The sequence below is a fragment of the Euprymna scolopes genome, chromosome 11 (assembly GCF_053919585.1).
Source record: "Euprymna scolopes isolate OS-2025 chromosome 11, ASM5391958v1, whole genome shotgun sequence".
Taxonomy (NCBI): domain Eukaryota; kingdom Metazoa; phylum Mollusca; class Cephalopoda; order Sepiida; family Sepiolidae; genus Euprymna; species Euprymna scolopes.
The window spans coordinates 60755608-60777845 of record NC_136492.1 but is presented as its reverse complement, the minus strand read 5'-3'; the positions used below and the strand labels follow the sequence as shown (position 1 = coordinate 60777845).

At 35.6% G+C, this 22238-nt stretch overlaps 1 protein-coding gene across 15 annotated transcripts in view; it reads left to right on the top strand.

The window, feature by feature from the left end:
• Positions 1-22238, top strand: part of LOC145287875 (fibronectin type-III domain-containing protein 3a-like) — a 791938-nt gene that overhangs the window by 638415 nt on the left and 131285 nt on the right. For all 15 annotated transcript variants that reach the window (XM_080135773.1, XM_080135781.1, XM_080135779.1 and 12 more), the window contains 3 exons: positions 649-800; positions 8523-8564; positions 13536-13669. In XM_080135773.1, the coding sequence (XP_079991899.1) occupies positions 649-800; positions 8523-8564; positions 13536-13669 (328 nt within the window). The remainder of the gene's footprint in view (positions 1-648; positions 801-8522; positions 8565-13535; positions 13670-22238) is intronic.

Genomic DNA, 22238 nt, shown 5'->3' with positions numbered 1-22238 from the left:
TGATTGTAACTTTGTGATATAAAGTGGGGGATCACTTTTCTGTATTAATTTAATGTAAAATGATCACCCACTTTACAACCGGTCAGTCTCAAAGCCATTCAAGTCATTCTTAAGGTCATTCAATTCATCCTTAAGTTCATTAAAGTCATTCTAATCATTTACTTTTTATTTATTTAAGCGATTTCAGCCCATTTTTCAGTCATTTTAGTTTATCTTTAAGAATTTCATGTCAATCCTACATTCACGCATTCATTCATTACACGAGAGCACGCGACTAATGGCTATCGGCATTGTTTTTTAGATAAGCAAACTTTCTTCACGAACAATTATCTTCATATGTGGAGTAACGATGCCTTTCAGTTTTTACATAAAATTCGCACTCTGCGGCCATTTTCTTTCTAGACCGTTGTCTACACATTCTCCTGTTTTTGATTTGAAACCAAAGCAGAATCAGTTGGAATTAAATCTGTGGTTTAAAGTTTGATTATCCAAATATTGTTTATGCATTTATTTTAAATTTGTAGTAAATTACTGTTCTCAAATTTAGTCTTAATCACACAAAATGAGAACAATAGTTGTAATAATAAAGGTTATTAATCCTCATCCCCCAAATTCCCAAACATTTTTTTTTTGTTTTTACTTTTTCAGTAACTATATCCGTGAATGGCGATGCACATCAACAGAACAATAACAATAACGTCGCATCAAGTCCTACCATATCTTCAACCGAAAATGGTGCTGAACAGGAAGAAGAAAGAAAGATGCTTCAACAACCAACGTCCATTTTGCCTGAGCCAAAGGTAATTTTTTTATTCATCGTCAGTCTTTGTAAAATATGTGACCTAATGATGTAGGACTGCGTGAAAAGCAGACTGAAGAAATGACAATATTCCAACTTGTCATGAAGCTAACAATTTCAAAATGATTCCAGGAATCTATAATATAAATCTCACCTGTCTGTTTAAATGTATGTATGTATGTATATCTGCCTAAAACTTTCGACAAAGGCGACAGATTTTCACGAGATTGGTATCGTTTTGAAGATCGACCCTTTGGACGACAAATATCGAAAAATTGGCTAAAAACATTAATTTCTTCACCCTCAACTGGGCACTTTTCTACAAGGAAGGGTCGCTTTTTTTTTTTTTTTTTTTTTTTTTTTTTTTTACTAATATTTTCAAAAGTCATTCCCTCTTTTCGATTGACTAGCGTTAATTTAAACCTACTTTACTTTCGGTTTGGCGATGGGCGCAACAGCAAAGACGTTACATTTTTTTGTTTCCATGTTCTTTTCCTCCTTCGCAGTACGGCTTCCAGCCTGACTACTACCTCCTTTTTTTTTTTTTTTAATTTTGCTCAACACATACCTGCAAACACAGGCCTCCAAACACCCGGGCAACGCCGGGCACCCAGGCTAGTTAGAAAATAAATGGTTAATCTATGTTAGTTTAAATAATGTACAGTGATCAAATGCATCTTTGGAAGAAGGGAGATAAGCCTGCTGTCATAGTATGACCTTAATGAGTGATGAGTCCCCATTTGGGGCCTGTGATGAATGTAGTTGCAATTGCGCCAAGGTCTATATTGTGCCTGGAGTGCTAATATCTGTTAGAGCATCTAGTGCTATCAGATCAGGCTAGCTGAAGATACTGGCTTCCTGGTGAAAAATGCATCCAACATTGATGTTATTGGTTTTTTTTCCTCTTTCTCTTTTTATAACTCATTCATGTTCTGCAAAAACAAAAGCAATTTTCTTTCTATAAAACAATCAAACCAACCACGATAAATAAATATTTGATGATATAAAACACTTGAAGCATAAAACCTTTTTCCAAAATTATTGAATTCAGCATTGAATAGGCTAAAAAAATAGATCTATTGCCATTAAACAAACAACCAACTAACCCGCTGTTGTTTGTTTGTAATGTCGGATTTCTGTACTGAGCTCATGTAGATCGTTCCTCAGGATTGTCTGGTTATGGAACCTGGACATTTACTTCATGCTTTTGTTCCATTCGAAATTGAGAAATTCTTTTTTTTATATTCTTACTTTCGATCGGTCACCAACTTCTGTCTCTTGTACTGATTGACTGTCTCCAAGCATAAGTTCTTTTATTGAACCCTTTCACTTCAGACAAGTTTTGAGGTTTTCTAACCAATCACAAATCTTGTTGCATTTTCTACTGCCCTATTATCGGTCTGTCAATGAGAGCCTTTGTTTCATCCAAAAAGGTGGTTTCTAGCATTAAGGTTGGGTTTCACAGTATTTGTTGACAGGTAGAAAAAATTCTTTCAGTAAATGCTTTCAAAATTGACATAAAATTAAATATTTTAATACAGCTATCTATATTTAATACTAAAATTTATCTTATTTGTTTGTTTCGTGTTCATAAAAAAAACAAACGTCATCCACTAAAACTGATCGGAGATAATCATAGTGAATGAAGTCATAAAATGTGTACATTAGTGATATGGCATAAGAGATTTTTTTTTATGTTTTAACTGGCAGTCTAGTGTATGTGTGTGTATATATATATATATATATAAAATACTAAAATGTTGTAAGATTACAGATTGTATAATACTGTGAACATAAACTCCAAATAAATATTGGTATCAATATTTATAAGACAATCCCAAGCAGACAAAAAACTCAATTGTGTAGAATTGCAACAAAATTTATTGTTTGACAAAGGATTACAAAAAATTACAAATACTTATTAAAGTCGTTTGCTTAACCCATGGATTTTCAATGAATGGTTCATTCAATCAGATGTTACCCACATCTATTTTGCTAACATTTCCTCCCATAAGCCATTCATTGAAAATTCATGGGTTAAGGAAAAAACTTTAATAACTACAGTAGAACCCTGGGATATGGCATTAAAAATTAGTAACAAAATACAGTACAGTATATAATACACGTGCATATAATCAAATAACACTATAAGGTGGGACAAATACCATAACCAGGGGTTGGAAAAACATTGTATTCCACATCGTAACCTGAAAAAATGTATCCTAGGCCACTGTATATTAAAATCAATATATTATGATACTAAGCTTTATGTCTAGAATCCTTATTCTAATGTTAATCAAAATTCATTCCCTGGTTTTTTGGTGCCTTGATTTATCGGAAAGATACCTATGTTTTCAGTGGCTTCAGTGCAGCCGTCATTCCAGACGATTGCCAGATAACCATCCATTATTTTTTCCTGAAATTTTGCCATAATTTATTTTATTAAATAGATGTGCACAGTAAAAAAAAAAAGAAGTTTTTTGCGAAAATTCCTGTTGCAAATAAAAATTAAGCAAATAAAAAGCAAGAGCAAATAAACATTCTAGTTTATATGTTCAAATTTCATTGAAAAGGACCAATTTTCAAATAAAATTTAAAATTTATTGCTTGAATCAAAGAATACCATGTTTAAATTAATGTCCTTAATCCATGGATTTTTAATGTAAGTACATCTACTAGAAATTTTCCTCTGAGGAAATGTACTTACATTGGAAATCCATGGTTTAAGGACATTAATTTACACATTGTATTCTTTGATTTAAGCAATAAATTTTTAATTTTATTTGAAAATTGATCCTTTTAAATGAAATTTGAACATATAAACTAGAGTTATATGTATGTGTGTGTATGTTGAATTTACTTATAGTATAATTTGGTTATTTAATTCTTAATTGTACCAAACTGTTATGAAACTAAATACAACCTGCATGTGAACCCTTTGTCACAATTGTTTTCCAGAATTCATAATGATCAGTTAATTAGTTTAGGAGTGAATTCTCAACTTACAAATATATAGACATATACACATATCTAACTTTATAAAAATACAGATGCATAAGGACATTATGTAAGCGGTATTTACTCAAACTTCAAGCAATATCAACTCTATTATTAGGTTGGTGCAAAAAAATAATGTCGTTTTTTTTTTTTATAGATAGTTGAACGTCAAAAAACATTTTTGCACCAACCTAATATTGTGTCTGTAATGAATTCTTACAGTCAACCATATTTGATATTCTCAAAAATTTTGTTTGCAATTTTCTGAATTGTTTTATAATGTATATAGCTGTAAGGAAAGAGAAGGAGGAATGATCTCTATCCTCCATATTGCAAGCCTACCTGCTTGCTTGTCTGCAATGTTCACAGTGGTCTCTTAAATAAATTGTATTATATCACAAAGATTGACGTGTTGTAATAAGCCACGCCCCTGGGCCTCATGATGCGGGATGCTTGTGATTTCCTGCTTGTTAGTGTCCCTTCCGGTCGGCTTGAAAAACAAGAGGCATTCTTCCAATAACTTATGCTTTCTGCTTGTAAATACATTTAGTTAAGGAGAATCATAGTTCCAAGTATCTAGGGTGGAGCTTTTTTTTTTTTTTTTTTTTGCTTTTTTTTTTTTGCTTTTTTTTTTTTTTAATTCCAGGATTTCTTTGTTGTTGTTCTGAAGTGTTTTAGTTTAAGATCCTCTTAAGACTGAATGAAATGTCCCATAACCCTGACATTAATGTATTTTTCAGAAAATATAAGAATGCAAGGGATAACCTAAATAGCTGGTTGATCTAGTTCACCTACTTAATTCTTTATCATTCTTCTTTGGTTTGTTTCTTTATTATTTTCTTAAAAAAAAAAAACAATTTACAATATGTGATTCTTTAGTATATTTTTATTTTATCTGATATATATATATATATATATATATATATATATATATATATATATATAGGGTGAGCCAAAAGTAGAAAATCTTTGTCTAAATGTAAGAAGCAAACTTCAAAGATGTGTAAATCAAGAAGGAAATTAGTTTGAGTTGATAAATAACATTTATTTTTTGTTAATATAATTGTCTTATTACATATAGTTGCATGTATATGTGATCTATAAATATTTTTATTGTCCTACTTTTAGCTCACTCTGTATGTGTGTGTGTGTGTGTATATACATACATATATATATATACACTAGGGAGGGGGGGTACCCGGCATTGCCCGGGTGTTTTTCGGTGTGTGTGCTCGGGCGGAGGGGGGGTTGTTAATGAAAACATAAGAATAAGCAAAGTAAAAAAAAAACTAACGTAAGCAAACGAACAATGCGAAACAGAAAAACGAATGTTGAAAAATCTGAAAAATACCCCCCCCCCCCCAAAAAAAAAATGTGAAAAAGCGGTGGGTACCCCGCGTTGCCCGGGTGTTTTTGGGTGTGTGTGATCGGGCTGGGGTGTGTGTGTGTGTGTGGGGGGGGGGGTAATGAAAACCTAAGAATAAGCGAAGTAAAAAAACCCAAAAAACAACGAACGTTAAAAAATCTGAAAACACGTGAAAAAAGGCTTAAATAACCTTGCTTCAATATTAAAATTTTAAAAATCGAAAAAAAAAAGACATCTCAAACCTCGATTCGAACCCAAAACGTTTAGATAATGAGGCCGCGCTCTAAGCAACTGAACTAAGACAACGTCCACAAAATTGTGTTGCTTTTTCAAATATTTAAAGTAAATGAGGTTACGACGTCATATGACGCATGTGTAGAAGCGAACTCATCATGATAGGACGGTTTTTGCTGACCTCCCCCCCCCTCCCTGTAGAAAAGTGCTGATTTCAGGGTGAAGGAATTAACGTTTTTGGCCAATTTTTCGATATTTGTCGGGCGAAGGTTGGAAGTTTAAAATGATACCAATCTGGCGAAAATCCGTGACCTGTGTGGAAAGTTTTTGCGAGACATACAAGCACACACACATACATACAAGCACACACACATACATACAAGCACACACACATACATACAAGAACACACACATACATACAAGAACACACACATACATACAAGCACACACACACACATACAAGCACACACACACACATATAAGCACACACACACACATATAAGCACACACACACACATATAAGCACACACACACACATACAAGCACACACACACACATACAAGCACACACACATACATACAAGCACACACACATACATACAAGCACACACACATACATACAAACACACATTTTCGCTTTTATATATATATATAGATTACAATAGAAAAATGCGAGCATTAAATGTAAAGGACTAGTTGTTAAAACTGGAAAATAAATCGAATTAAAATCTTAATGCTGCAATATTTTAAGTTATAAATTTATTATTTTTACTAGAATATCTTGTCCTTTTCTTTTCCAGTTTTAACAACTAGTCCTTTACTTTTCCATGTTTAAGCTTAACCATATTACTTTTCATGCTCACATTTTTCTATTGTAATCCATGATTTTTCCAGGCTTCCAGTAAATTCACTTGTTCTTTGTTTAATTTCAGTCTTATTTTTTTTTTTTTTTTGCTCCCATAAACACATATGTAATAACAATGTACAGCACTCGTCTGCTTTCAATAAAATCCCCCCAGTTATCGCCCTTTTAGGTTTTCATTAGTGAATTAGTAGTAACAGTAGTCGCTGGAGCAACGTGGTTGCTATGGAAGCCAGTCATAAAAAACGTCGCTCACCTCATATTTTTTATGATTTTGAGCACTAGAAAATTCATAACTTTTTTTTTAATGAAATGAAAATTGAAAAGAAATAAGTGTTTGAAATTTGGTCGAAAAATGAGTGCGGATGAAGCTTTACTGAACATGGATGATGCGATGTAAGCAATAGTGATAAAAGGTTTTCAATCTCCTAACATTTGCTATTCTTATTGGTTAGGACTCACTGCCATAAACGAAGATCATTAGCACTTGATAGATTTGGATGCTGAACATTACATCTGATCTTGACCAGAGTTGGCAATTTAGATCGCAGAATGCATGATGTACTAGTTCAATTTACATTTTAATCTTGGCTCCACTTTAAACCATGGTTGTGATGATGATGATGATGCCAAGATATTTGCAACTCTTAACCTGTCCAAGATCACTATGTAGGATGATGGGTATTTTGTATGTTGGGACAAAGCAAGCAGCACGCATTTATTTTCATCTTAATCTGCGATGCAATATACTGAAGTTTATTAAAAGCAGATTGAACATCAGCAAATGTTTCACTGACTAGCACATCATCTGCAGCGTTAAAGTCATTGATAAGGAGTGACAAACAGTGATACAGAGAACCTGGGTAGAAAGTATGAATCAAAAATCGTTTTTTGGCAATCAGCTTATAGGGGTGGGGCCAAGTACTGGTCCAGTACCTGTCGGACTGAGATATACACCCTGGGTATTATCTAGGAGGTCCATCCTCTCAGGTTTTGCCACCCGGCTTTCAGGCGGGACAAGTTTATTGCTTGTTGCTTGAGGTGCCCCGACAGAGGAATGCAGATGAGAATGCCCAGACAATTTTTTTTCGGCTAAAGTGCCTCTCCTTTAGGGATGCTGGTTTGATATATCCACTTTCCAACCTTGTGTCACATCTTGAGGTGGACAGCAAGTCAATATCTACAGGGAAATTGTTTTAAGGCATTCGAGGTGACCCAGTCAATGGCATAATATAAAAATTTTCTCCAAATCAATGATATATACATTGTCATTTTCTTCACTTTATATTGTCTTATATTATTTTAAAATCGATAGTGTTTACCTGTGTTTTGTATCAAATTATGTATTTTTTAATGTAATTAGTGAGATCCATGGTATATTATTTCAATTTCTTACCTATAGAGTAATATACATAATAAAAAATGTTGTAAACAAAAAGGATTATCACATAGTGGTGATATATTTTAGAAAGTAATGACTACCACTTAATGATGCCTTTCGGATGTACCATTTCAATATAACAGTGCATAATTGCACAAAATAAAACCTACCATTTATGTGCAAAAAGTCGTTTACTGAACAAGATAAGGTATACTGGTTGTCTGCATGTGGCAGTGGCTAACTGCACTAGAAAAGGCATATTATTTTTGTCTATGCACTATGGCTAACTGCACTTGATAACTTGTACTATTTTATACAACAGTAACTGACTGTACTGGATAACTCCTTGGTCACTTATACTATTTCTATGCAAGGACAGTGGATTACTCTACTGGATAAGGCATGCCGTACTTCAAATTACGGTTTGCTGCACCAAGATCTTTATCAACAACTGATGAAGTTTGGCATTTGAAAAGCAAGTGCAGAAAATCATCTGCTTCTTAAGACAACCTTGATACAGACTACTTTTCAACATATGAGGATCAAGAGGCTTGCACAATGGCATCAATATATAGGTAGCAGTGCAGAAACATTTGAGCTCCTTGGTGCGTACAACCAAATAAAATGGTGCCAACATGGTTATGTGGGGCATACATACGAATGATTTTGCATTAAAAGAAATAAGTTTTGTTAGAACTGTGAAATTTTCTTCTAATTTCATTTCAGACAACATTAATAATTTCTTGCTCATACAGAAAATGATTATAATTTATATTTTATATCATGTGGTATTTAAAATTTCATTTTTATGTTCATTTTATTTATGTGAGCTAATATAATAGTGTCTGACTTTTTCTGTTTTTTTTTAAATTTTTCTTTTCCAGTTAACAGAAGAATTATTAAAGAAAATCATCCCTCAATGCCAGGTAATCTTAGAGAGAATTAAAAGCTGTGCATACATTTTTTAATATCCAAACTATATAGTTTGGATATTAAAAAATCCAGTTTGTAATTTTCTTTATTTTTCTTTCTTTCTTTCTTTTTTTTTTTCTAAGATTTTTTTCCCTTTATTTTCTCCCTTTTTCGTTTTTCTTTTTCTTTTCGTTTTTTTTTGTTTTTTACTCTTTTCCTTTATTTACCCTTTCTGTTTTTTGTTTTTTACCTTTGCTTTTTACTTTCTCTTTATCCATTTATGCTTTCATTTTTAAATTTTTTTAACTTGAATTTTTTTTTAATTTTTTTTTTTTTTTTTTTTTTTTTTTACGGTTTTGTTTTTATTCTTTTTATTTAAAACTTTTATTTACTCTTTTCATTCATGTTGTTTTAACATTATTTTTATCCTGCATTGTTCATATCTTATATTTTCTAGTTAATCTTTCTCCATTTCTCATTGTCGTTTGATAATTTATCCCTCCCTATTTCCCTAATACCTACTCCTTTTTGTAATAAATTGTATTTTTCTCTCATAATTCAAAAGGATATATTTTAAAAATTTTCTTTTTTTTTTTTTAAGTGAATTAACATATATTTAGTTTATGCATATCTAAATTTAGTTTTATAGTTCTTTTTTTGTTTGTTTACATTTTTTTGTTTTTTTTCATAAATCTCTATATCTCCACCTCTTTCTTTCCATCTCGCTGTCTTCTTCACTTTCTCGCCCCCCCACCTTTTCACCCCCCCCCCTCTTTTACTCTTCCTTCCATCTCTTTATCAATTTCTCAATGTTTATCCACCCAACATTTCAGATATTAAATACTACTGACATCTTAGGCATACAAATAATGTCCAGCAGGACTTTATGCTCTGAATACTATTGACTGCTTCTAACGCAAAGCCTGACATGTGATTCTCTTTTCAAACGGTAAAAATTAAAAAAAAAAAAAATGGTTTATTTTATAGTTACACATCAAAACTGTTGGTTCCAAATACCACTTGAAGAAAAAAAAATGTAAGCAAATATATTTTGTAAACTATGTCAATGTTCTAAGATCAAATTTGCATCAAATTGTATTTTGAGACTAGAGACACTTGGAACAAGTGTTAGGTCGAAAGGAAACCTGAAGACAATTATCATAAACTAGATGTACCCACCCGGCTTTTTTACTTTTTTTTTTTTTCATAATTATTAACAATTTTCTAATGGGATTTTGAAGGTTAAATTGTATTGTTATGGTATCATTTAAACATAAAATTATTAATTTTTTAAGGTAGTATTGTTTTAATCAATCTTAAAAAGTTTGCAAATTTAAAAATCTTTTAGCACATGAAATTTTACTCTAATTATTAGTCAGAAATTACTTTTTATGTGACATTTTAAATGTTTCAAATTACTTTTAAAATTTCGAAGTGTCACTTTGTAATTTATTGGATTAGTTTTCGCTTCCTCTCTTTATATATCACTCTTTGTATCTTTCTCTTCTCGACTCTCTCTCTCTTTCCCCTCTTGCTCTCTCTTTTCCCCCTCTTGCTCTCTCTTTTCCCCCTCTTGCTCTCTCTTTTCCCCCTCTTGCTCTCTCTTTTCCCCCTCTTGCTCTCTCTTTTCCCCCTCTTGCTCTCTCTTTTCCCCCTCTTGCTCTCTCTTTTCCCCCTCTTGCTCTCTCTTTTCCCCCTCTTGCTCTCTCTTTTCCCCCTCTTGCTCTCTCTTTTCCCCCTCTTGCTCTCTTTTTTTCCCCCTCTTGCTCTCTCTTTTTCCCCCTCTTGCTCTCTCTTTTCCCCCTCTTGCTCTCTCTTTTCCCCCTCTTGCTCTCTCTTTTCCCCCTCTTGCTCTCTCTTTTCCCCCTCTTGCTCTCTCTTTTCCCCCTCTTGCTCTCTCTTTTCCCCCTCTTGCTCTCTCTTTTTCCCCCTCTTGCTCTCTCTTTTTCCCCCTCTTGCTCTCTCTTTTTCCCCCTCTTGCTCTCTCTTTTTCCCCCTCTTGCTCTCTCTTTTTCCCCCTCTTGCTCTCTCTTTTTCCCCCTCTTGCTCTCTCTTTTTCCCCCTCTTGCTCTCTCTTTTTCCCCCTCTTGCTCTCTCTTTTTCCCCCTCTTGCTCTCTCTTTTTCCCCCTCTTGCTCTCTCTTTTTCCCCCTCTTGCTCTCTCTTTTTCCCCCTCTTGCTCTCTCTTTTTCCCCCTCTTGCTCTCTCTTTTTCCCCCTCTTGCTCTCTCTTTTTCCCCCTCTTGCTCTCTCTTTTTCCCCCTCTTGCTCTCTCTTTTTCCCCCTCTTGCTCTCTCTTTTTCCCCCTCTTGCTCTCTCTTTTTCCCCCTCTTGCTCTCTCTTTTTCCCCCTCTTGCTCTCTCTTTTTCCCCCTCTTGCTCTCTCTTTTTCCCCCTCTTGCTCTCTCTTTTTCCCCCTCTTGCTCTCTCTTTTTCCCCCTTTTGCTCTCTCTTTTTCCCCCTCTTGCTCTCTCTTTCCCCCCCCCTCTTGCTCTCTCTTTCCCCCCCTCTTGCTCTCTCTTTCCCCCCTCTTGCTCTCTCTTTCCCCCCCCCCTCTTGCTCTCTCTTTCCCCCCCCCCTCTTGCTCTCTCTTTCCCCCCCTCTTGCTCTCTCTTTCCCCCCCCTCTTGCTCTCTCTTCCCCCCCCTCTTGCTCTCTCTTTCCCCCCCTCTTGCTCTCTCTTCCCCCCCCCCTCTTGCTCTCTCTTCCCCCCCCTCTTGCTCTCTCTTCCCCCCCCTCTTGCTCTCTCTTCCCCCCCCCTTGCTCTCTCTTCCCCCCCCTCTTGCTCTCTCTTCCCCCCCCTTGCTCTCTCTTCCCCCCCCTTGCTCTCTCTTCCCCCCCCCTCTTGCTCTCTCTTCCCCCCCCCTCTTGCTCTCTCTTCCCCCCCTTGCTCTCTCTTTCCCCCCCCTCTTGCTCTCTCTTTTTCCCCCCCTCTTGCTCTCTCTTTTTCCCCCCCTCTTGCTCTCTCTTTCCCCCCCCCTCTTGCTCTCTCTTTCCCCCCCCCCTCTTGCTCTCTCTTTCCCCCCCCCCCTCTTGCTCTCTCTTTCCCCCCCCCCCCCTCTTGCTCTCTCTTTCCCCCCCCCTCTTGCTCTCTCTTTCCCCCCCCTCTTGCTCTCTCTTCCCCCCCCTCTTGCTCTCTCTTCCCCCCCCCTCTTGCTCTCTCTTCCCCCCCTCTTGCTCTCTCTTCCCCCCCCCTCTTGCTCTCTCTTCCCCCCCCCTCTTGCTCTCTCTTCCCCCCCCCCCCCTCTTGCTCTCTCTTCCCCCCCCCCTCTTGCTCTCTCTTTCCCCCCCCCTCTTACTCTCTCTTTTCCCCCCCCTCTTGCTCTCTCTTTTTCCCCCCCTCTTGCTCTCTCTTTTTCCCCCCCTCTTGCTCTCTCTTTTTCCCCCCCTCTTGCTCTCTCTTTTTCCCCCCCTCTTGCTCTCTCTTTTTCCCCCCCTCTTGCTCTCTCTTTTTCCCCCCCTCTTGCTCTCTCTTTTTCCCCCTCTTGCTCTCTCTTTTTCCCCCTCTTGCTCTCTCTTTTTCCCCCTCTTGCTCTCTCTTTCCCCCCCCCTCTTGCTTTCTCTTTTCCCCCCCCCCTTGCTCTCTCTTTCCCCCCCCCCTCTTGCTCTCTCTTTTCCCCCCCCCCTCTTGCTCTCTCTTTCCCCCCCCCTCTTGCTCTCTCTTTCCCCCCCCCTCTTGCTCTCTCTTTCCCCCCCCCTCTTGCTCTCTCTTTCCCCCCCCCCTCTTGCTCTCTCTTTTTCCCCCCCTCTTGCTCTCTCTTTTTCCCCCCCTCTTGCTCTCTCTTTTTCCCCCCCTCTTGCTCTCTCTTTTCCCCCCCTCTTGCTCTCTCTTTTCCCCCCCTCTTGCTCTCTCTTTTCCCCCCCTCTTGCTCTCTCTTTTCCCCCCCTCTTGCTCTCTCTTTTCCCCCCCTCTTGCTCTCTCTTTTTCCCCCCTCTTGCTCTCTCTTTCCCCCCCCCCTCTTGCTCTCTCTTTCCCCCCCCCTCTTGCTCTCTCTTTTCCCCCCTCTTGCTCTCTCTTTTTCCTCCCCTCTTGCTCTCTCTTTTTCCTCCCCTCTTGCTCTCTCTTTTTCCTCCCCTCTTGCTCTCTCTTTTTCCTCCCCTCTTGCTCTCTCTTTTTCCTCCCCTCTTGCTCTCTCTTTTTCCTCCCCTCTTGCTCTCTCTTTTTCCTCCCCTCTTGCTCTCTCTTTTTCCTCCCCTCTTGCTCTCTCTTTTTCCTCCCCTCTTGCTCTCTCTTTTTCCTCCCCTCTTGCTCTCTCTTTTTCCCCCCCTCTTGCTCTCTCTTTTTCCCCCCCTCTTGCTCTCTCTTTTTCCCCCCCTCTTGCTCTCTCTTTTTCCCCCCCTCTTGCTCTCTCTTTTTCCCCCCCTCTTGCTCTCTCTTTTTCCACCCCTCTTGCTCTCTCTTTTCCCCCCCTCTTGCTCTCTCTTTTTCCCCCCCCCTCTTGCTCTCTCTTTTCCACCCCTCTTGCTCTCTCTTCTCCCCCCCTCTTGCTGTCAGACATGACTTTTTAAAAGTTTAAGTAATTTGAAACAATCAAAATATCAAATAACAGGTATCATAATTTTTGTAAAAATTGGTATACAGAGTATACCAATTTTGAAAAATTAATTTGAAATTCAGATAATATGTTGTGAATAAATATTTTTGAAACAATTACTTTAGAAAGAAAATTGTATTTTTCCATTACTTACTGCTGGGTAAATTATTTTCTAGATTAAAATTAGTTTTCTTTAGTCAAAGACCAAATTAAAATTTAATCTAATAATCTGATATTGTTGAGTAACAGGCACTTATTAAATATATGCATTTCCTGGAGACAAACTATGCAGCGAAAAAGTAATTTTACCATTGTTGTTTTTTCAGGCATTTTTTTTATCCTGTTCTCTCTTTCGCTCTTCTATTCCTTTTTATTACGAAAACATTTGTATGTGTTTTTATCTATATGGAGGGCTTTGAGTCTTTATGTAAAGATTTGTCAACTTATGTTGAAGGTGAAAGACGTGGAACCCAGAAGTGCCTCAGTTGACCTGGCACCACCAGATTGTGGTGAGAATGAATACGAACTTGCATTTGAACTGCTGTTATCAGAAAAAGGACGAGAATCCAAATACAAATCTGTTTATACGTAAGTTCTTGTCATTTCCAACAATTTCAAGATAGACTTGGCAGAGAAGATTGATGTGTGCTTAATGGTGAAAATTGATAATTTTTTTTATTGCATTAAAAGTAGACTGTTTAACTTTTTTGCTTTAGAAAGTAGATGTTTTGTGTGTTTATGTGTGTGTATATATATATATATATAAAGCTATATTCCAAATTCCAAGATTTTATTAATCTTACCATAATATGGTAAGATATTAACTTGTTTGATTCATTGTAAATAATGAATCACTTTCTGCGGATGTTATATAATCATTGGTCATTTTTTTTTTTTTAACTTATGTGCTACCAGATCAAGATGTCTGAAAATATTGGCTTCCTGACTTAAATGCATCACACATTGGTGTTATTTTCTTTTCTTAGCATTTATAAAACTGCAAAACTCAATCATGTTCTGCAAAACCAAAAACAACAATTTTTCTTGACAAATCAACTTAACTAAATACCATGGAAAAAAATAATTGGAGATATAAATAACTTGAAACATAAAAACTTTTTTTCCAAAACTACTGGAGACAATGTTAAATAATCTAAAGAGTCGTTATGCCATAAAAAACATAAGCAACCGTGTTTTCAACAAGAAAACAAAGGATTTTGATTTAATCTCTTTCAAAAAATATATTTTTTTAAATATTAGCATTTTAACCCAGTTAAGAGATTCATCATTAGGAAATAACCCTTACTGTTCCGGAGATATCATGAGCTTCCAATGACCTAATGTTATCGGCTTTGAACAGAAATGAAAGCCTAAAAACTATAAATCGATATAATTTCAAAATCAATAACACAGGAATGGTCTAAGTAGTTGCAATGAAAGCCAAGTGGAATTCTGATCAAAGAAATGCTAACAGAATTGCAGCTTGACAATTGAATAAAACTCCTAGAAAATTAAATTAACTTTATTGGTTTATATAATTTGTTGTTTCTAAACTTATCTCTACAAACTAAAATGGTGAAAATAATTTTCTTTGTATATATTTGTCAGATTTAATTTTCATATATCTATTTTTTTTTAAATTCTAATCGACAACGACAATGTTTCAATCTATCTTCTGCAGAACTTATGAAGAAACCTATAGGTTGAAACATTATCACTGTTAATATTAGCACAATTTTTAAATGTACTGGCTTTACAAATTATAATTTTAATATTGAGCGCTATTGGAACAAATCTATACCAACTGTATTAATAGGTAATAACTTTGAAAATATATAATTTTTTTTTTTTTTTATGGCTCCTAAAATTTATACTAGACTTGTTCACAAGGACCCGTGACATAGTGGATAAAGTACTTGATAAAATACGGTTGTAAGTTACTCTTTTCTGGAGGTTGAATGTTCAATCGTTAGTGCAGGCAACACTCAAAATACAATTGCAAATTGCTTAAGACTTCTATCCAGTCACGATATATTTTAATAACACGGAATACATGCTAAAATATTCTCGAGTTATGTTTGAAAAATGAATCTATTTTATAATTAACTGAACAAGTCACTATTTCTCTCTCTCTCTCTCTTTTAAATCAATATTGTTTCGAGCACTGTATAATATTTCTTAATGTCACTAAACATTTAGAGAAAGAGTGACTCTCTGTTTATATACATGTGTCTACACAAACCACAAACATGTAAATTAGATGGTAAAATAATGTCTCTTTACTTTCATATAACAATCAATAATAATAATATTAATAATAATTTTATGAAATAACAGTAAAAGGAATAATTTAGAGGCTAAGATTTATTATTTTTAATTACACAGGAAGAATGTCTTAAAAGATATGTGACAGTTCATGAATTTTCCAAATGAAATCCAAGTTCAATAAATATTGGTTGTGAGCCAGCAGTTATCGGGAACGTCTAGTACAGGATGGAACGATAAAATTGTCTCCCTAGAAAAGACAATATGATTCCATTTCCGTTTGATGAAACCAGTTTTCTTTTTTCTTTTTTTTTTTTTTTTTTTTTTTGTTGCATGCCATCTACTACTTGGCCAGTTGTATACAAATCTGAAAGTGACACAACAACGTTCAATGAGCAAGATGGGAGATGTGCCACTTTACAACTCATGCTCTCTACCGATCCAAGTTATGACAACAGGACGATTGCCAGCATCATCAAAATGCAAATCCACACGGTTCAATGCTTGAAGGCACAGCTCAATGGATCGGATGATCCACGGTTATTGTTTTTGTTGTGGTTTTAAGTGAGGGTCACATCATGCCATCTCGGATCTCCGAAGTCGGCTTGAAAATCAGTATCAAGTGTACCTGGATGTGCTGAAGAGTGTGGTAATCTCCTGGTGCAATCAGGTGGCCACTGGCAGATCCTGAGTGTGGCAGCAGAACTCAGCGCTGGCCCACGAAACACCCAGGCTTGGCTTCAGGAGGAGTGCTGCGACTGTACTTTTCTCTCACTGCTTCCCTCCTCTCCCAACCTGAATGGTCATATGTCAAGAACATCACCAACATGACCTCCCACAACACCAAAGCCGGCCTGATCACCATCTGCTGAGTATTCACCGAGCTTGTGGAAAAGGCATGCTCTCAGTTCCAGACCTGTATCGAGATGGTGATTGTGGCTGAAGGTGGCTACGTTGAATAGATGTCAGCTCTACTAAATAATCGAGTTACCTGAATTGATTTTTTTTCAAGAAAAGTTTTGAAATAAAACAGTAGTTTTACTTTAGAGCATCAATTTCATCATTCTATCCTGTATGTAAAAGAAAGAAAATTGAAATCATAAAAGACAAAATCGCATCAACGTAAACATTGGACTAATATTTTGTTTCTTTTCTCAAAATTTCTTCAGAGCGAAACGGAGATAGTACATGTGTTACCTTTTCTACAAGAGATAGATTTATGAGGTTGAGGGGAAAATAGATTCGGATAGAATGTACGGAAATAGTGGTTCATTAAAGTAGAGAATTCAAGTGATGGCGAAAGGGAAAAATAAGAACAGAAAGGAAAAAAATGTGGCGGATAAGATCAGAAGTTTGTCGAGGGAAGATGTAGGGGTAAAATAACTAGTTTATTGCATTTTCAATGCAATGTTGATACCTCTGATGATCCCTTCTGCTAAAATTGGTGTAATTTGACAAAATTCCATTCTCTATTTGACCGTGTGATTGAAATTAATGATCATAACTACTTCAATAAGACGCCTTTTGATGCATTATATAACCCAAGTTATTCAGTTGGCAAGTTTCAATTTCTGTGATTATTTCTTTGGTCAGAATTTCACTTGGCTTTCATTGCATATAAGTTACAATCTATGAAATGTTAATATACAACCTAATTGCATTGACACACAGGTTCTCATTAGATTTCCAAAGTTAAGCAACATGGCACTTGTCCAGTACAAAATGGGTGACTAGTTGGAAATGCTAGGCACTGTATGCCATTTTTTCATGATCAGGATGTCCAAGTGACTGGGGACCGCTTGTGATTTTCATATTCCCTGTAAATTTTGTCCTTTTGAGAAAGCCGACATAGCCTACCCAGGGCTAAATACAGCACCAGGTATTACGTTTTTTTTTTTTTGGGGGGGGGGGTAAACTATAACCAAGGTGTTTTCTTGAAAACAAAAATTGCAGTTAAAGATGCTATTTTGCTTATAAACCATTCCTGACTCCAAAACCTGAATGTCTTGGTGAATCGCTGTTCATAAATTTGACATCTTTCTAAATGTCTACTCTTTATCTATAGCTATTTGCTTGCTGACAAATTGTAATGCCAATTTAATTACAAAACACAACACTAGTGGATCATTTTAGATGCAGTTCAAGATTAGCAGATCATGTGTCACAAACAGTGATGTGTAGAGGTTTGGTGATACCCGGGGTCAACTCTTTCATTGTCAGCCCTAAAGATCCAAGTATAAATCCTAGTACTGACCCTGCTCTCCCTCTTCACACCACAAATAATCAACTATGACCTTAAATGGCATTCAGTGGTAAAAGTTTGTAGCTTTGGGAAGGAAGTATAGAGCTACTCTTTAGTCGTAGGTCCATTTAATCCAAAGTGGTAGTACTTGTTAGTTAAAAAAAAAAAAAAAAAAACTATGTCTGTAAAATAATATACAAACCAATTATATACAAACCCTTTTTTTTTTTTTTTTTTTTTTGACACCATTTGAGAAAATGACCGAATTCGTTAATTATGTGCGTGGGAAACTGAGGAAGGGATTAAACAGCAGACAGATTCTACCCTATCCAGCTTTCCCACACTTATTCAATTTTTTTTTTTAAATAAAATTCAATTGGGATCCTTAAATGCAATTCAAAATCTCCCTTGTAATGATGAAACTTATAGACTTGCCTTTTTCGTGACACATGTTACAAACTTGATAGTAAAATCATATTTCCTCATACAACATCAGATTTTCATACATTCCTATGTTATGTTTTGCAAGTCTGTTGGTCGGTCGGTCGGTCGGTCTGTCCGTAACACTTTTGGGCTTGGCCTTTTTGGTTAATAGATGTTGTTCTTAGCTTTTTAAGCTTTTCTTGGCCTTTTGGCCAATATCAAAGTGTAGTGACCACACAGATAAGACCTTGGTCAATGTAGGGGCAACCCTTCATACCAATTGTCACTAACCAGCTCCCCTACTCCCTGGGGAGTTGGTCCCCATTTCCCCTTCACTCCTCACATTAAAAATCGGCCTTGTGCCTAATTTGCTCGGTGGGGGAGCAAATAAATACAGCTTTTCTTGGCCAAGATCAAAGTGTAGTATGTGTTCTTACTACATGCTGTACTTATTGTGATATAAAGTGGGGGATCACTTTTCTGTATTAATTTGATGTAAAATGATCACCCACTTTACAACCAGCCAGTCTCAAAGCCATTCAAGTCATTCTCCAGATCATTCTAGTTGTTTTTGAAGGATTCCAGTTATTTTTAAGCATTCAAGTCATTCTTAAAGTCATTCAATTCATCCTTAAGTTCATTAAAGTCATTCAAAGTCATTTACTTTTTAAGTCATTTTAGCACATTTTTCAGTCATTTTAGTTTATCTTTAAGAATTTCATGTCAATCCTACATTCACGCATTCATTCATTACACGAGAGCACGCAACTAATGGCTATCGGCCTTGTTTTATTTATTTCTACTTTTTGGATTTTGTTCCTTTCATATTTATTTTTGCCCATGATAATGAATTTTCATTAATACAAAATTGTTTTTTTAGTATAGTCCTCCTATTTCATTAGTTCTTGCAATTGCTCATCTATAAAACCACATTCAAGTAGTGTGTCCTTAATTTGTGAGCTTTGGATTTTTGGAGTTATCCCTTAGTTACCACTATTCCCAGATCCACTCTAATCCAAAGAAGCAGTACCTATAATTGCCTTATGGGTTTAAATGGAACCATAATTCACAGGCTATTTACTAAATATATACCTTAAAATGCAAACCAACCGTATACAAAACTTATGTATGGTTTTGGCATAAAATCTTGGGTCTCATCTATGGGTTAAATAGAATTTGACACTGAACTGCCTCTGATACCATTTGGCAAGATATTCACCTTTATCTCTCACTTCTCTGAAATCTATCTCTACCTACTTTATTTCCTAACTGTATAGATTACCTATCCTCATCAGAGTCTTAGGTATAACACAAAACTGCATCCAATGGTGAGGCTACAATTTGGGATTGTGGCTTGCTCTTAGGTCCACTCTGATTCAAAGTGGCCGTACCTATAATTGTTGTAGCTACAGTTAAAAAATGAAACTCTAATCTAAAGACTATTTGTTTATTAAATACATATCTACAGAATTGTATACAAAGTCTACGTATTGTTTTAACATAGAATGACCCAACGACAGTTGACATGCCATAAAATCCAACATCCAGCCAACAGATTTTACAGTCAAAGCCACAAAATGCTGATGTAAAGCTAGCTTGGGGTTGGTTTGTGCAAAGTAGGTAGATCATTACTTAGATAGGGACAAACTATATCAGGTCTGTAGATCTACTAGTGACCTCTTTTTAAAGCAAAAGCTGCTGATTACTGAATAGCGAACTGTTTGTCATGCAAGCATCAAACATTCCTTTTGAAAATTTTCTTTTGAACCGTTGTCAAGATCAAAGATCGCTTACTAGTATAGATCAATTCTTCCATCACCATTGATGTTGCCACCTGCCTTATCTGTGGTTTTAGTGTGCAAATTGTTAGCTCAACTGAAGTGTCGTTTAAGGCATAAATACTGAATCAAGGTCTTGTTGAACTCTTATACATTGAAATCAATGGAAGTTCGTCATATATATATATATATATATATATATATATATATATATGTGTGTGTGTGTGTGCGCACTCCTGTGGTTTTGTGTGTCTGAGAGTTTAGAAGGCAAAACATGATAAATCCAATGTGTTTAAATTGAGACACTAAACAATAAAAAGGACAACTATCTTAAATCTAGACTTACTTTAATTGAAAGAAGTTATGCCACTTTACCTTAGTTTGATGTTCCATCGATACCTTCTGTTTCATGGAAAAAAATGGACACTCAGTCCACTGGGCTTATGATACTTAATGTAACAGATTTTTCATTGGAGTTTTGATAAAAACATCGGCTAAAAAAAAAATTAGTTACATTCACTTTCTCTGGTGTTTCCATAAAACTGAAGGTATTGATAGACAAACTAATGTATAGGGTCAATTAAATAAAAAAAAATTTAAAAAAATGTATGCTCTGGCATAAAAAATGGAGCACTTCTTTTTTCTCCTATTACATGATATATTAGTGATGGGACGATTCCAATATTTTTCCCGATTCTGATACAATTACCGATTCCAGTTCTTTATGAATCTCTAAATATTTAACTATAAAAGTGTTATTCTGTCCTGATTTCCATAAAAACACACCCATAATATGCCTATATTTTCTCAAATGTAAAAACACTTGTGAGGGAATGATCTAGAGATTTTAGTCTTACTGGAAGTTGAAATTAATAAATATTTGTTTTATTATTGCTACAAGCAGTGGAAGATTTTTCTTAAACCAAAATCAAATTAAAAAGATAATTAAAGGAATCGGTTTTGGTATCGGAAAATAGGCTCAAATTTTTCTGATTCCTATACGGATTCCGATACAGCAAAAAGCTCTGAGTTTTCCGATTCCGATTAATCGCCTCAACACTAATATATAGGGAGAGAGAGAGAGAGAAAAATTAGTGGGTAAACCACTAAATTGCTTATCACATTTGGATATGATTTGGTGCTCGTGTTTAAAGTGTCTTATTGTCCAACCACACTGATGAGTCATAGATGATAAAAAAGTAGTCTGTGCATGACTTGTATAGAATGTGTGTTGTATTGTTTTTGAGAGAGGTTTTAAAATTGAATTTTCCATGCTTGTATTTAATAAGACACATTGCAGAGTGCTCAATACTTGTGAATCATTATAAAATAACTAGACTTTTTAGCGCATTAAAAACAAGCAGAAGTTATAGCCGTTGACTTAGAATTAGTACTTCATGCCAAATTGATGGTGGAATAGTTAAATTTATGCTTATTTTCGCATTAAATATTGATCTCTAACTGTATCGGACAGATGCCGTGATATTTAGTCCGTTGCACCTTAATACAAAGGTCCATACAAAATTTCTGCCAAATCAGCCCAGTAGTTTCCAAGAAAAGATGGAATGGACAGACAGACAGACTAAGAGAAATATAATATAGATATTTATATTGCTGTAGTTTCCTAGATGTTAATTCAATAAAACTTTTCTACTTATAAAAGTGTACTCAATAACAAATAGAGCAGTATTATAATATAAATTCCCTTATTTATATATTATTGGCTACATATATGCATACATTTACTCTAAATCGCAACAACCTCAGTCTCGAGTTTATCATAAGAGTTTGGTCTGAGGATGTTGCATTTCAAAAAAAAAAAAAAATCTCAACTGAAACATGTATGCACATATGTAGCCAATAATGTTAGTATAATTAAAGGGATTTATACTAAGATAGATAAAGATATCAGCATGGCATAAGAGCAATAATCTGTAAAAATGAGATTTCTCTTGGTTACTGATACAATAGTAAAAAATACATATCATCTTTTGACCAGTCAGTTTAGATGTGTTATCGATGCTCATGCTCCTGTTATGGACAAAATGTTCAGATTGATCATCTTAATCTGCATTCATTGTTCCAAAACACGATTTCATAAAGATGTTAAGAGCCTGAATCATCTTTAGTTGTGTGGTTAGAGATGACTAAAACACGGCCATATGTGATCAAATAAATGGCGATATGGGACTGAATTTGCGCAAACGCAATGATTTTTGCTTGACTCCATCTCTTTAATAAGCCAAGTCATTAACGGATCAATAATTTTCTCTGCATTTTCTTAATGCACAACTTCATCTTTAAATCCAATCAACCTGACATGGATTGTATTGATCTATTGATTACTTTTTTATCTTTTCAACAAAGATAGTGTAACACATTTCGATATAACTATTCACTTACACATGCATGCATCTCTCCTCCCCTCTCTCTCCCTCTCCCTCATCTT